This window comes from Mchenga conophoros, linkage group LG19, assembly GCF_057382185.1.
Source record: "Mchenga conophoros isolate Kocher_MC1m ecotype Shallow Benthic linkage group LG19, M_conophoros_male_GT1.1, whole genome shotgun sequence".
NCBI classification, from domain to species: domain Eukaryota; kingdom Metazoa; phylum Chordata; class Actinopteri; order Cichliformes; family Cichlidae; genus Mchenga; species Mchenga conophoros.
Window position 1 is genome coordinate 5776778 of NC_140544.1, and position 14231 is coordinate 5791008.

Here is a 14231-nt window from a genome sequence, read left to right on the forward strand (position 1 = left end):
TTACGATTCATTCTCGTATTCCTAACCTTGGAACAATGAACATTCCCGTTGACACACTGGCATGTGTTACATTCCTCCTCCCAGCGGCTGCCGTGAGGAAACTGTAGGTCAGTGTGACGGCATGGCTTCCCAAGTCCGATGACTGGAAAGAAGAAAGAATTAAAGCAACAATTGAAGTTGTCAAATGTAATCTTAAATGTAAGTTATAATCCTATAAAACTGCTGGAGTTCACTGTAGTCACATGAAAGCCATAGAGCTGCCCTAGGTAGACATATTATTCTCTCTCCTTTTCTTCTGTCATATACAGCACCTACTATCAGAGTAGTGAATGCTTACATTAAAAATGGTGGAAGTTCAAAATAATGATGTCAGTGTATGCCGATGTAGTCCTGCAAGCCAAAAGCTCACTCCATTTCAGATACTTTTTCTATTTTTAGCTCTGCTTGATGTCATAGACAGAGGATATTGCAAATATGGTTGTCTTAGCCCCTCCTGCTTTTAAGACCTTGTGTTTACTGGGGACAGCCAATCAGAAGACAGGGAGCTTAAATAGAGGGCCAAGGGATCTACGTATAGGCTTCAGACCCAAAGGGCACACAAAGGGTGCTAAATAAAGACAAACGTTTGTGAAAAATGAACAAACAGCTACTCTGATAAAAGGTCCAAGCAAAGAAATATTGGAAACGAGCATAATAGGTCTTCTTTAATAAAATGATTCAAATCTGGTTTACGTCTAAACCATCATCTTATGAACCTCTATAAACAGCTATTTATTGTACTTACAGTCTTGGCAGCGAGGTCCAGCATGTCCTGGAGGACAGAGACAGCGGTAGCCATTGATCTCATCCATGCAGGTCGAACCTTCAGCACAAGGAGACGACTGACACTCATCGATGTCTGAAAGAGAAAACCGCAGGCAGCGTGCAGAGAATTATTAAACTTCTAATGCCCACCATAGACCAGTCTAGACAAGTCCCGGTGACTCACTGTAACAACTGTGAGTGCTTTATTTAAAAAGCAAGCATTGTAGGCATTGTTAGAAAAAACTTTTCAGATTATAGTTGAAAACTACAACCTAAAAACATTAAGAACTAAAAAATATTTTTAAGTACAGATATTTCTTTCAGTGTTGCATTTCTCTTTTGAGTGTTTCTCTACTTAAAAAAAAAAAAAAAAAAAAAAACGTCTCAAATACCGGTTTGGTTTTAAACTCTTTAAAAGAATAACGCTGAACGCTTTGGTTCAGCGGGGGCTTTTTCTGAAGAGCTCTCTCCCAGAAGGGCCACGGGAGAGCGCACAGACCTGTCTGACAAACTTCAGCTCTGACCTCGCTCGGTGCAGAGGGGAGAGGTTAAGACGGTCTTCCTGAAAGGCTTCCTAATCTGTCGCCCTGAAACAATCGGCTCACGCTCCCTCGCTGCGGCCTTTCACCCCTGAACCCCCGCCCATCTGACCCCAGCCTCATGCCCCCTTCCAGTTCCCAGGGACTCACTGATGCGGCAGTCCGGTCCAGCGAATCCTGGAGCGCACTCGCAGCGAAACCAGTTCACACCATCCACACAGATGCCACCGTTGTAGCTACAAAGGAGACAGGAGACAGATCCAAACAAGTCAATCAAAAGTGGATTTAACCTAGAAACAAATATTCAGTTTTTGATGTTAACAAAAGCTCTCTGAATTTTTTTTGTACTTGGTAAGTAAATAATCTAATTTGACCCATATAACCCCGCCCACACACACAAAAGAGATAAGAAAATGTACGCATAGCTGGAAAATGGGTGAACGGGTAGATATGTGTAGCTTAGTAGTCCTGATTTATCCCACGCTCTGCTCTGTGGGTCTGCAGAGCCTCTCAGGCGCAGCAGGATGAAGCTGAGCCCAGATCAATGTCCAGGCTTCATATGTAAATCTGCCCAGGCCACATACCGAGCCCCCCCAAACACCCCTCAACACCTTCACTCCTTACAATGTTTCCCAGGTCGAGGTCGGTGAATGGTCAGAGGGGTGACACTTCACACTCTCCTGCACTTCTCCCCCTCCTCATCCACCGCCTTCTCCAAAAAACCAAAACCACCACTAATCCACCTGTCAGTCATTGAAGGGGAGGGCAAGGGGGAGGGAAGGCTTTTGTCCAGGGTAGCCTCTCTGATGTAGAGAATCCCAAGATCTCAACAGTTTGCGTACTCCTCATTTTTTCAATAAATTGCAAAAAACAAAAAAATTATAAAATGTGTTGTTTTGTGTAGCCAACCAACCAACAACCTCAAACTCATTAACAAAAACACATCACATACAGATTTCCTTAGATACTGATATATTGTAGCACCAATACATTTTTAAAAATCATTAGAGGGCAAAATATTTCCATATCTTACCAGGGATGAGGATTGCAGTCATCAACATCTGCAAGAGGAAAGACATAATTAACTTTAAAACTTGAAACCTGTCATAATCCATAGGTGAGAATGAGTGAGTTGTATAAATGTATAAAAAGCATATGTAACTGATTTTATCCTGATGCTATAACAGTATATAGACATACGTTTTTTTAAACACACAGTATCTGCATGTATCCTGGTTAGTAAGAGAATGTAAGAAATACCCAAAACTTTGCATACTCTGTGAACATGTGGGTCCTTCCCAGCCGTCTTTGCATATACAAGTGTAGGCGTCTCCCCCTCCAACACATGTCCCTCCATTTTCGCAAGGACCTGAATCACAGGTGCTGTTCTTGGCTAAAAAAAACAAATAAAACACAGTAAAAAAATTTTTTTATAAATCATTAATGTAACTCTGTGTTTTTGCAGTGAAACAAAAGTGATGCTGGTGTCTCACCCATGTTGCAGGTGCTGCCACCCCAGCCTGAGTGACAGCTGCACAGGAAGGAGTCTCCGTGGTCATAACACGTTCCCCCGTTACTGCAGGTAGTGGAGTCGCACTGGCTCTCGCCTACACCGAGATGGCATGGGGAAAAGATTTTAAGCTTTTGACGCAATGCAAAGTGTCTATTTAATGAGTTGGCTCGCATGTTGAACTTACGTGAGTGGCAGGTCTTTCCTTTCCAGTTGTCTACACAGTTGCAGTAGAAGTCATTAAGCAGATCGACACATTGGCCTCCATTCTGACAGGGGTTCCTGCTGCACTCGTTTACGTCTGGAAAAGAGTCAGACAGCAACTCAGTGCACTCGTTTTAGCTACTGATTACCGTCCTAACGTAATCAGATAACGTGTGATAATAGTTTGGTTCAACTCTTCAGCAAAAACTCAAGCTTCTCTAGCCCCAGGCATAGTCTTGGCAGAGATTATAGTATTTTGCACTCAAAACTGTCAATGTTTATTTCACCAATAAATTACTTCTGTCTAAACCTAACCCTTTTCCTTTCAAATATAATATAGACTGTCATCTGCAAATGTGTGCACTGTCTGTAAGCACATAGCCACAAAATAGATTTTGAGTCTGTCAGCTGGCTTGACTGTTACATTTTACACCTGTATTTATCTCAAATCTTCTAGTCCTCTGCGAGATCCTCAAACTGCTCATCATTCCTCTTGTGTCTCCCATGGCTGTGACTCATAATCTGCATGACTCAGCCAGGCTCTCCTTTACAGCTTGTACTGTTGAGCTACACCAACACTGAGAAAAATCCACTCCTCTGCCACACACCTACACATACTCACCAACATCACAGAGGCTGCCCTCCCAGCCGTCTGGGCAGAAACACTTAAAGGAGTTGATCTCATCGATGCAAGTGCCTCCGTTCTTGCACGGAGATGATGCACAGTCATTAATGTCTGCAGGCAAAGAGAGAAGAGTTCTTTTAATACCCTGTTAATTTTCAAGAAAAGATCAAAACTGTTGATTTTTGTCTTTTACATTTTGTTTATTGAGATTCTTTCTTCCTTCTGCTGTAGACCAAACTAAGTAGACCAAACTAAGACAGACATGATTGCTGAAGTGAGAGTTTGAATTACCGTAAGAATTATGTGGTTCCCAGTGATGGTAACTGATGATAAATATAGTCAGTGTGTGTGTGTGTGTGTGTGTGTGGGTGGGTGGGTCAGCTAATAATGACTCACTCTCATGGCAGTAGGTGCCAGTGAATCCCGGATCACAGGAGCAGCTGAAGTTCCCAGCCGGCAGGCTGATGCAGCGGCCACGCGGTCCACACACGTTGGATGAGATGTTCCACACCCTCTTTTTAGTGTCGTTAGTTGTGACGGCAACAGTGCAACTATCAATCACTTGGGGTAACGAAATGAAAAAGAGATGATCAGCAAGGGGAACACTTTGGAATTATTTGTCACAATTTTCTGATGAGTACATTTTTTAAAAATGTGAAGATGCTGGGTTACCTTCACATTGGTTGGTCTTGCAGTGGTCCTTGAGCTCTGAACAGGTTTTGCCCTCATAGTCATCCGGACAGCTGCAGTAGAAATCACCGGTCAGGCTGTGGCACTGAGCCTTGTTCTGACACGGGTTTGGGCTACAGGGGTTGTTCTGCAACTTCAGGAAGAAAAACAGAAAATGCATTTGTGAAACGAAACTACAGCAAAAACATCAAACTGTCTTCTGCATATTATATAAGTTGGATTTAGTCCTTACCTCACACGTTGTTCCAGTGAAGCCCTGTGGGCATTCACACATGAAGCCGTGCAGGAGGGTGTGGCAGCGCCCGCCGTTCTTACATGGACTGCTACTGCACCAGTTCCTCGGAACCTCGCAGTGCCGACCCCCAAAACCTGGCTGGCAGACACACTGGTAGCCTCTGGCCAACTCCTGGTATAAAGATAAGAAGTCATCAAAGTGTCTGCTGACACATTTTATTTATAGAGGATAATTAAACTGTCACTTTTGTCCAGATATGTTCAAGCTTTCACCATGACAACTGCTGTGACATTTGGAAAGGGTAAGTTGCACATCACAAATAGTGACTGATTTCAGGTTATAAGGAAAAAACTGTTTTTCACTAAGAAACAGCTCAACACCTTCTTTAGCTAATACATGCAAAACTAACCAGGAGGCTGATGCAGCTTACTTGACTTACTGGATCAATGCCATGCATTTTCTTTAATTCTTGATTTATCTGAAACAGGCTTCAAATCCAAACCCAAGTCCATATTTGAAGTTTTGTTTTTTATTTGTTTAACAAAACACAAAAACTCATTCAGTCATTGAATGTTGATAACCTTTCAAAGTCATAATAGCTTATTCTTTTATGTTGTGACAGGTACTTGGATGATTGACAAGAAGCATGTTACTTCTCCGTTGCTGTCATCACATCAAAAATAAAATCAATAAAGACCTCATTATGTTTGAACTAAAAAGTCTCACCTTGCAGGTCCCTCCGTTCTGACACTGTCCGTGACAGCTGTTCACGTCTGTTGAATAATCAATCACAAGAAAAATGTCAGATCTGAAACCGACTTTGACAAAATGGGCAGAACAGTGTTGTAACGTGCAGCTGCTACAGGAAAGTGGTCGATGAAACCAAAGCAAAGTTTTCCATGCCTGGAAGAATTGCAGATTCAGAGGTGCAGATGAGCTGTGAGAATGTGCAACGGAATTTAACTTGCAGAGGGAAAAAAGCTAACCCTAAAGAGTTTAAGCAATTTAAGAAAAAAGTTTGATAGTTTGGGAAAACATTGTAGTTTTAGAAGAGTGAGCCAGTGTGTAGCAGGTACACAGCCATAAGGGAGGTATATAAGAGACAGAATACAGCTAAAGCCCAGCTTCCTTGGCCGACAAGCTTCTCTTCCACTGCCATCTGCAAATCTCTGGATTTCTCAGTAGACGTTTTTCTTTTTGTGCTTTCTAAGAAGATAAACTCTTCTTGACTTTTATGTGTACAATGTAAAATATACTATATACATATGAATTATTAAGGACTATACTGGACAGCAGCTCATTCTGTTGCTAGCACACCTGTGTCACCAAAGCATAAGGAAATTCTAGTCAAAATGTTTTGGTCACATAATATGAACATGTACTTTCTACTGTTGGAAGATTTTAAGGTGAAGTTTTGATTGTTTTGCCAATATTTTTTAAATTTACCACTGAGCTTAGAGATTGGACTGTTTCCAAAATTAAAGGTCAAAGATAAATTAATTCTTTAATATATCTTTAATAAACGTGATTAATTAAATCAATTTGCCAAAGAAAAAAATTTGGTGGCAATAAAATTGCTGAAAATATGCAAAAACAGGTTAAAACTCACATGCTTTTAAGGCCCCGTGTGACTTTTTTGTGCAGATATTTTTTTCTTTATTTCGGGAAAAGAAAAAAAACTGCAGTAAATACTATGTTCAGATATTAAAAGATGTTACCTATTATATTGGAATTTACTAGAATTTTGCTAGCAATTTTGATATCGATAGATATTAATAGCATATTGCTATGCTGTCAGTGCTTGTAGTAAGCATCTAGAAAGACCATTTTTCCTGAAAAATTGGTTATTATTTTTGAAATAGGAATTACATGATGTAGATTTTCATGAGAAACCATCTATCAGAACAAACACTGATTTACTGCTACAGTGGAAAAGAAGCTGGCTGGACAGAGGCCCCTGTTTCACCTCTGTTTTCTACAGGTAGCTGGAAAGAGGCTAAAGACTAATGATCTGCTGGACTGATACTAACTGATGTCACAGTTCTGGCCCACCCATCCATGAAAGCAGGCACAGTGATATCCACCAATCAAGTTTTTGCAAGCGTAAGCATTGAGGCACGGCTTCCCCGCGCACTCATTTACATCTGAAAAATGGAGATGAGAGACACAGAGAAAATGAATTAAAGCCAAGAACCTGCTCAGAAAGCCCGTCACCAAGCACAGCCTCCTGTCACACAGCCCACTGAAATGAAGGCCAAAGATCGAAGGTCTTTCCCAAACTTCCCTTTTAGCGACAACTTATGTGAATTGTTTTTTTTTCTTTTTTCATTTCATTTACGGGCTTTAAACGCAGACTTCAGGAACAAAAAATGCTCCATGGTAACTCAAAGTGCTGCGAATTATCCTGCAATATTTGACTCATGGTAACTCTTTCCAACACCTTGATTTATGGTTGTCATCCGCACTGGGCATACGCTGTTTGTAGACCTGTTTGGAGCTGTCTCCAAAACCAATTTTGGTGCTTTGATGGTTATTGGAAACACTTCAGTAGCGCCCTACCACAGCACAAGTTTAATTTAATTCCTGTATTGCTCACAGCTTTCTGCACTTATTATATATATATATATATATATATATATATATATATGACACATCAAGTTACTTTTTGCACAGTGTGCAGTCATTTGCACAACCCACTGTCATTGTTGTCTGTATCGTTCTGTTCTGTCTGGTGTTGCACTGTCTTTGTTTTGTGTTTTTGCCATTTTTGCACACTTGCACTTTATGGAGTCCTGTGTTGATTGTCTGTTATATGTCATATGTAGCACTATGGTCTTGGAGGAATGTTGTCTCGTTTCACTGTGAACTGTACCACCGCACATGGTTGGAATCACAATAAAGCCACTTGATTTATTTAAATAAATGAACACTGAAATAAATGTAATGTGTACTAGGTAATAAAGTAAAGTTCATGTCTGGATGGGTGTTTACTTTTCCACTGGTTTCCATTGCCTCCCCCTACTCCTGCCATTTTGTCCTCATCCCCACCCCTAGGGGTTAATGTCTCTCTTTTGCATTCCCTGAGGGCCAACCTGCGGCATTCCAAGTGGTCAGTTTCAGAGGCAGCGCTCGCCGCTCCCACCGTGCCGCCTTGCCCACTATAAACCAACACACAGTGCATTAATACTACTCCCAGGAGGTAAGCGGCACCTGTTAGCCTGCTGAAACTAAACACCCCAAACCCCTTCCCAAAACCCGAGCCTCCTCCCGATCTAAAGCACCCGTTCACTTCATCTCCCTCTCCCACAGGTACCACCCTGCTCCCTGAAAGGAGAAGCACTCTGAGAATAACAGGACTCGTAACACAAGCCGCTGCATTTCGGTTGCTCCCTGTGTATGTTTACAGGTTATAAAGTGTTTCCTGGCTGAAGCCGGAGGGTGTGAGGGCTCCGCTATGCTGGGGCGTTGCCTCACCGTAGCGCATATACTCCACTGTTACGGCCAGTCTGGAGCCAAAGATAACCCCCCAGTGGAGTAGATTTGGTCCCAAGGCTAGCAGTTGCCAGGCGGGGGGTTATTTTTAGCTTTACTCAAGTCACCTGGCTCAAATTGCAGACGATGCTCGGAGAGCGTCTCCGCTGGGCATGCGCATGCACAGACAGACACACACATGAAATTAGTGGGCCTCTTGCAGTTATACTGCTGGTTAAACGATGTGGCAGGATAAACAAACAACTAGATATGCTGTAACTCTGCGCGCAAGTGTGGATGCATGGAATTCACCATAGGTGCCACACACATTGGCTTCACCACATATCATCTAGCATGCAGTGGTTTTTCAAATTAGGATTTTAAAATTAAAATTATATAATATTATGAAGCTTCTACCTGAAAGACACCTAATTTAATTTGAAAAACACATCAATTTATGATGTTGAGCAGTCAAAAAAAAAAAAAAAAAAAAAGAGCTGCTCAAATGAGATGATTCTCTTTCTTTAGAATACATCATTCATTAGATGGAGACAGACGGACATACCTATCTGGCAGGTCTTGCCTGTCCACTGTGGAAGACAGAGGCATTCGAAGCCGTTCTCCATGTCGATGCATGTCCCGCCCTGAGCACAGGGGCTGGAGGCACATTCATCAGTGTCTGAAATATAAGACGTATGTTAAAGCTACTATCACAGCCACAGTACTTAGTGTGGTACAGAAAACTATAGTTATATGTATCCATCTAAGTAATATTTGCCATACCTGGGAAATACCTAGACAGTTTAGCACCTCTCACCTTTAGCACAGGTTGGCCCAGTCCAGCCAGCAGGACAGTGACACTCAAACCCCGTAGGGACTTCGTGGCACGTCCCTCCGTTGGCACAAGGGTTAGACACACAGGCATGCTCCGCTAAAAAGAAAGTCAAATGTCTAATTGATTTTTATGTTTCTTTGGAGCTTTGTCCCAAATGTACTGTGGCCCAAAGCAAAGGTCTTTGAACCTAAATGTTTGGTGCGTTGTATTTAGACACTGACCGATTTCGCAGTTCTTGCCAGAGTAGCCATCCGGACAGGCGCAGTGGTATTCGTCTGGTTCCGTGTTCATACACGTTCCTCCATTCTTACAGGGCCGGTTGGTCCCACAGTAGTTCAGATCTGCACAGAGACAGAACAGTAAAGTGTGTGTGTGAAGTGATATTTCTGGGAGAAGCTATCTGATAGATAACTAGCAGCAAAATTGTTACGTACAAAAGCCTCCCTGACCAAAAAATAATAATTAAATACTTTGAGGTGTCATTATTCTGCATCTCTGTGCTCTTTAACTTCCAAAACACATCAGCCACCATCACTTTTTTCCTACAAAATGATGAATTTATTCCATTTCTATCTCACTACCCTGCATCCTGACCAGTCTCACCATGAGGCCAAGATGAATCCAACAACAAAGGATCACAGTCCTACAGGAGCAACAGGTTTTCTTTATTTCCAAGACATTGGACAACTGAAATGGTACCTATTATGTCTGCTCACATTGTTGTCACAGTTATATTTTCTTTGATCACTACAACCCAAAGACATTTTTTATTTACTGACTAATTTTAAGATCACAGCTTAATTAAGCCTCGAGCATCTATTTAAGCAGTCGCTCTCTCTGCAAGCCACTTGTCAACCCACCTCCAACCCAGCTCCTTATTTCACGCTATTCATGTTGTTTCTGACTTAATTAATTCTATTCAGGTTATATGCTGCCGCCCTCCCCACAAAACGGAGGTATACTGCCACATGTCAATTAGTGCACACAGAATAAGAATCCTGTGTTGACTAACATGGTCCCGTCAGAGCTAGCGTCTGTAATAAATAACCATAAGGATTGTTTGTCTTGGAAATTCTGGCTATGTTAAAGATGGATATCTTAGATCTTAGAAAACATATTTAACTTCTGACCTTTATCACATAGCAGGCCTCCCCAGTTCTTCTCACAGTTGCACTGCCAGGGCTGCTTGCAGGTACCATGAACACAGCCTGGGTATGGCAAGCACTCCTCACACAACGGACCCTGCCAGCCGTAGTTACACCTGCAACACAGAGAAAAGAAATGTCCTTATTTTAATTACCAAATACTTTTGCTGTTGATACAGACAGCACACCTGGGCAGCTGTTTTTGCCTCCTCGCTTCTTTCTTTTCCTCAATCAGGAGCAATATGAACCCGAAAACTGGTTACAGACAGTTAAGCTCCTGAGGACTGAAATACTTGTGCCATTACTAATAAATAAAAAGCACACATAGAAGAGGGAAAACAGTGGGTGAGTGTATTTATTAGCAAAATAAGTGCCTCTTATTTCACACGCACAATAAGAATGTGTTCTTAATAGCACAACCAGCTTGAGGGAGCATCAGGCACACAGACACGCTTAAAAATGCGAGGGGAAAGGGTGGGGGGGGGTAGGAGGATTTAGCCTTGAGAAAGAGTGATAGTTACGTATTGATAACAATAAAGTCATTTAATACTTCTACGATGTCGGGAAACACAGAGGAGCACTTGATGTCATGCCATCGTGCCAGTGGGACATGGCTGGTGAACACGAGGGATGCTGCCGGGTGCCAAAAAAAGGGCAATTTATGGAGTTCAGAGAGGGAAGAATTCTGCATACATGAAGGGTCAGCAAGTACAAACATCACTGTACTTGACTCAGCCACACATTACCACTGTGACACTGCAGCTGAACGCCACAGCAGGACAAAGCATCTTCATCGAGGTGAGTGACATGTTTGCTGCCACTCCTAATCTTAGAACATGCAGGGCCAGGGGACATTCCTGAGTGTGTTGTGTGTGTGGGTCTGCAAATATCTCGTCATGCTTACTTTCATGTGCACATTCATTCACATTTCCTACAAAGTTTCAGGTCAATTATTCAAAACTAGCTTATGTCTTACTGCTGTAGCACTTATATATGAAATGTGACTTCACTGCTAATATAAAAGTCCAAAAGTCTCATCAGAAGTCTTCAAATTGTTCATTTTGCCAACATATTTGTCCAAAACTCCCAAGTATTAAGTATTAGCAAAAAAAACCTGCACTTTTATTAGAGTTAAAGCCTTCCTTGGTGTATAATACGACTTATATTATCAGAGGCAATACTGTAATCTACAAAATACTGTCGATAAAAGAGAAAAGTGACCTTCTAAGAGCCCGCCCATTTTGTTTGTTTTGTGCATTTCTTCACACAGACGTCATGCACGCCGTGTCTGCTCTCTGCCCTCTTCCTGTGCCGTGAGCGTGGCTTGAGGGCAAACTTGGAACGGGTGTTTTTTTGTGGAACGAGGCTTAGTCGTCTCGAAGCAGAGGCAGGCACAGGGTTAGCTAATCTGTTGGTATATGGCAGCGCTCTGTTATTCCAAGGCCAGTGGTAACCTTGCCCCACCTGTCCTGTCATTTCTCCGTTGGGGCTATTTTGGGGCCCGCAAAACCCACCTCCCCACCCAACCAGCCCTCCTCTCCTTCGACTCTCACGAACACTTCAAAATGGAAGCCGACCAAAAGACCAAAAGGCAGCGAAATGGGTCTCTGTAGCCTGCTGTGATGTGCTGTAGTACTTTGGGACAATGACAGACGGGACAGCACTCAAAAAAAAAATGTGACTGGGCCCTGGCGTCCAGGAAAACTATCAGAAACCAAAAGAATAAAGCCCAGGATCACATTTATTATGGTAGCTAATTTCTAATTTTGCTCTAACGGTCTTTAAACTCAATTCATGCAAAATGCTAACAACATATTTTCTGTAGCTGGTGGCCTTTCCTATTAAATGAGCTTGGAATACCTGTGTGTGGTATCAGGCAAACAGAGGCACACTTAAAACAAAGAAAGAAATGGAGCAGTGACCAAGTTCTGATTACATCAAAACATGCACAGACAGTTTGGTCTCATGCACAACTTGCAAGTAGAAATGTTTTTAACTGTATGCATGACTGCAATTTTCATCTGATCTCGCTCTGTATTTGCAATTCACTTATGCATATGTGTGTGTTTGTGTGTCTGGGAGACAGTGCTATGTATTGTTTACTACTGTATGCAGTGTTGTCCGGCTCTGCGGTTGGCAGTAGTGCCCTGCACACTGTCAGCGGTGGCAGAGCGGACAGCCTGTCTGGCTGCAGTGTGGGAGAGCAGGGAAATGGTTTCGGGCAGCCACAGGCCAAGGGTGGCATTACCCACAAGCACCGTCACTGGGCTGCTGCTGTCCCATCAATGGAGGGGGCCATGGGGGCCAAGCCAGGGCCTAAAATATCCCTCCTTTACCACAAAACCCCACGCTCCGCCGCTGCCCCTCAGACAAACCACACCCTGAAGACGGGACGGTGGGCCGAGGTAGAGGGGGCTGTGTGTGTGAGTGTCCGTGTGTGGGACCGCTGAATTATTTACAGGCAAGTCTCGCGCCCAAATCCAGCAGACGGACTTAGCCTGCTGTTGCCTAGCTACATGTTTAGTAGTGTCACATGAGGGAGCGTAGGTTGTGAATGCGCTGTGTGTAAGAAACAAGATACCAAACACACATTTTTAGTTTCCTTCTGCCAGGCTGAGATGCTTTTTTTCCCCCTGTTTCTTTCTCTTTTCTCTTCCCTCAAAATTTCCCAGACATTAACCCAGTAACTACTTCTTCTTCTTCTGTTTTTTTCCTCCTCTCTGAAATATAAAATGTTTTGACCGCTATGAGTCGGGTTTTCTCTGTTCTATCATGGGGACAAAAGAATCGGGGTTTAATACTTCTTCTGACATCACATTCGCTCTAACTTGTTCGGTATTCGTTCGCCCTGACACGGTTTTCTATTTGAATCATATTAATACAAGCCCGTTTGTTTTGCGAGATCGCATTACGTGTGATTTTTATGGAGCTTTCAATCAATTTGCACCTGACACCACAGGCTGAGCCACACTGTAACGTTTGACAGGCGCATATTTGCGGCTTAGGTGGCTGTCTTCTGAATAAACGGATCCTCCCTGTACGTTATTAGATTTACGTGTTTTGTAAACGGTGAAATTGGATTTTTAATTAAAGGGCCTGTATCATCCACAATTTTCATTGCATCAAAATAAAGTGGAAGTGGCTGGATCCATTTAAGACTTTTCCACTGACTCCATTGAAAGGGGGCTAATTATGTTTTACCTCAAGTAATGAAGGCAGTGTATACGCAAGTGATCCCCATGAACCAAAAGGTCATGAGAAGACTTCAGACTGCTCTAAACGTGAAGTTTTATACAGTTTTTTTTCTCTTGGACCTGTATGATGTCAAAGACAGGGGATACCCTTAGTAGGTTAGTCTCACAGGAGCCCCACTCACCTGCTATTATCCAGTAAGAAAGTTGGCTTAAAGAGAAGGCATAGTTAGCTAAAATACCTTGTTTTAGAAGGTGGATTAATTTAAATTAAAGATCGATTAAGGCTAAAGTACGAAGTTGGTGTGATAGACAAGAGACTGTTTGTTTTTCTTCTGAATAAATTGTGACATAGATCAGCATTTCAACCTTAACATTGATATATAATACAAATAAATCCTTCTAATGCAATTCATTTCATAATTCATTTCATATCAGTTTTTCTGTGCTCAAGAGTGTTACGTTTATTGTCAGGTGTGTCTGTTTTAGTTTTATTCTCACACAGTTAGGCTTACAGTTTTGTTATGTGTTCGTATAAATGTGAACTATCCCCCGACTCTCTCTTTCTCTTTTGCTTCTTCTCTTTCTCAGCGCTGAGCGTATGTGCGCACCTGATGGCGACGAAGCTCCAAATCACATGTTGAGGCACATTCCAGGGTGTTGCTTTCTCTTACAATCCTCTGGCCATTTTCAATGAGAAATGTCAGCCTCATCAAACCTAATCAAACCTGCCACAGTGTAAAACCCTAACCTCCCTCCCTCCCTTCTGTCAATGCTGCTCTTCTGATGTTTCCAAATACTTGGCACTATGTGTGTGTGTGTGTGTGTGTGTGTGTGTGTGTGTGTGTGTGTGTGTGTGTGTGTGTAGTTTGGCTTTTTAAAGCTTGTGTTCCACTCTGTCTAAATGTACAGTTCAGTTCCAAATGTAATCAAATCTAAATATCTCTCTGCTGCCATCTCTGCTGTTCACATAACTGTAAAC

General features: G+C 42.4%; 1 protein-coding gene across 2 annotated transcripts in view; it reads right to left on the minus strand.

The window, feature by feature from the left end:
• LOC146551536 (protein jagged-2-like) overlaps positions 1-14231 on the minus strand; it is a 49816-nt gene that overhangs the window by 8337 nt on the left and 27248 nt on the right. The window contains exons 6-22 of one of the 2 annotated variants that reach the window (XM_085256320.1): positions 10044-10174; positions 9135-9254; positions 8896-9009; positions 8644-8757; positions 6638-6751; positions 5334-5380; positions 4605-4778; positions 4355-4505; positions 4079-4243; positions 3680-3793; positions 3041-3154; positions 2837-2950; positions 2620-2736; positions 2377-2404; positions 1494-1579; positions 785-898; positions 27-142 (exon numbers count right to left, since the gene is read on the minus strand). In XM_085256320.1, the coding sequence (XP_085112446.1) occupies positions 27-142; positions 785-898; positions 1494-1579; positions 2377-2404; positions 2620-2736; positions 2837-2950; positions 3041-3154; positions 3680-3793; positions 4079-4243; positions 4355-4505; positions 4605-4778; positions 5334-5380; positions 6638-6751; positions 8644-8757; positions 8896-9009; positions 9135-9254; positions 10044-10174 (1933 nt within the window). The remainder of the gene's footprint in view (positions 1-26; positions 143-784; positions 899-1493; positions 1580-2376; positions 2405-2619; positions 2737-2836; positions 2951-3040; positions 3155-3679; positions 3794-4078; positions 4244-4354; positions 4506-4604; positions 4779-5333; positions 5381-6637; positions 6752-8643; positions 8758-8895; positions 9010-9134; positions 9255-10043; positions 10175-14231) is intronic. The other variant, XM_085256321.1, reaches the window with a different exon arrangement.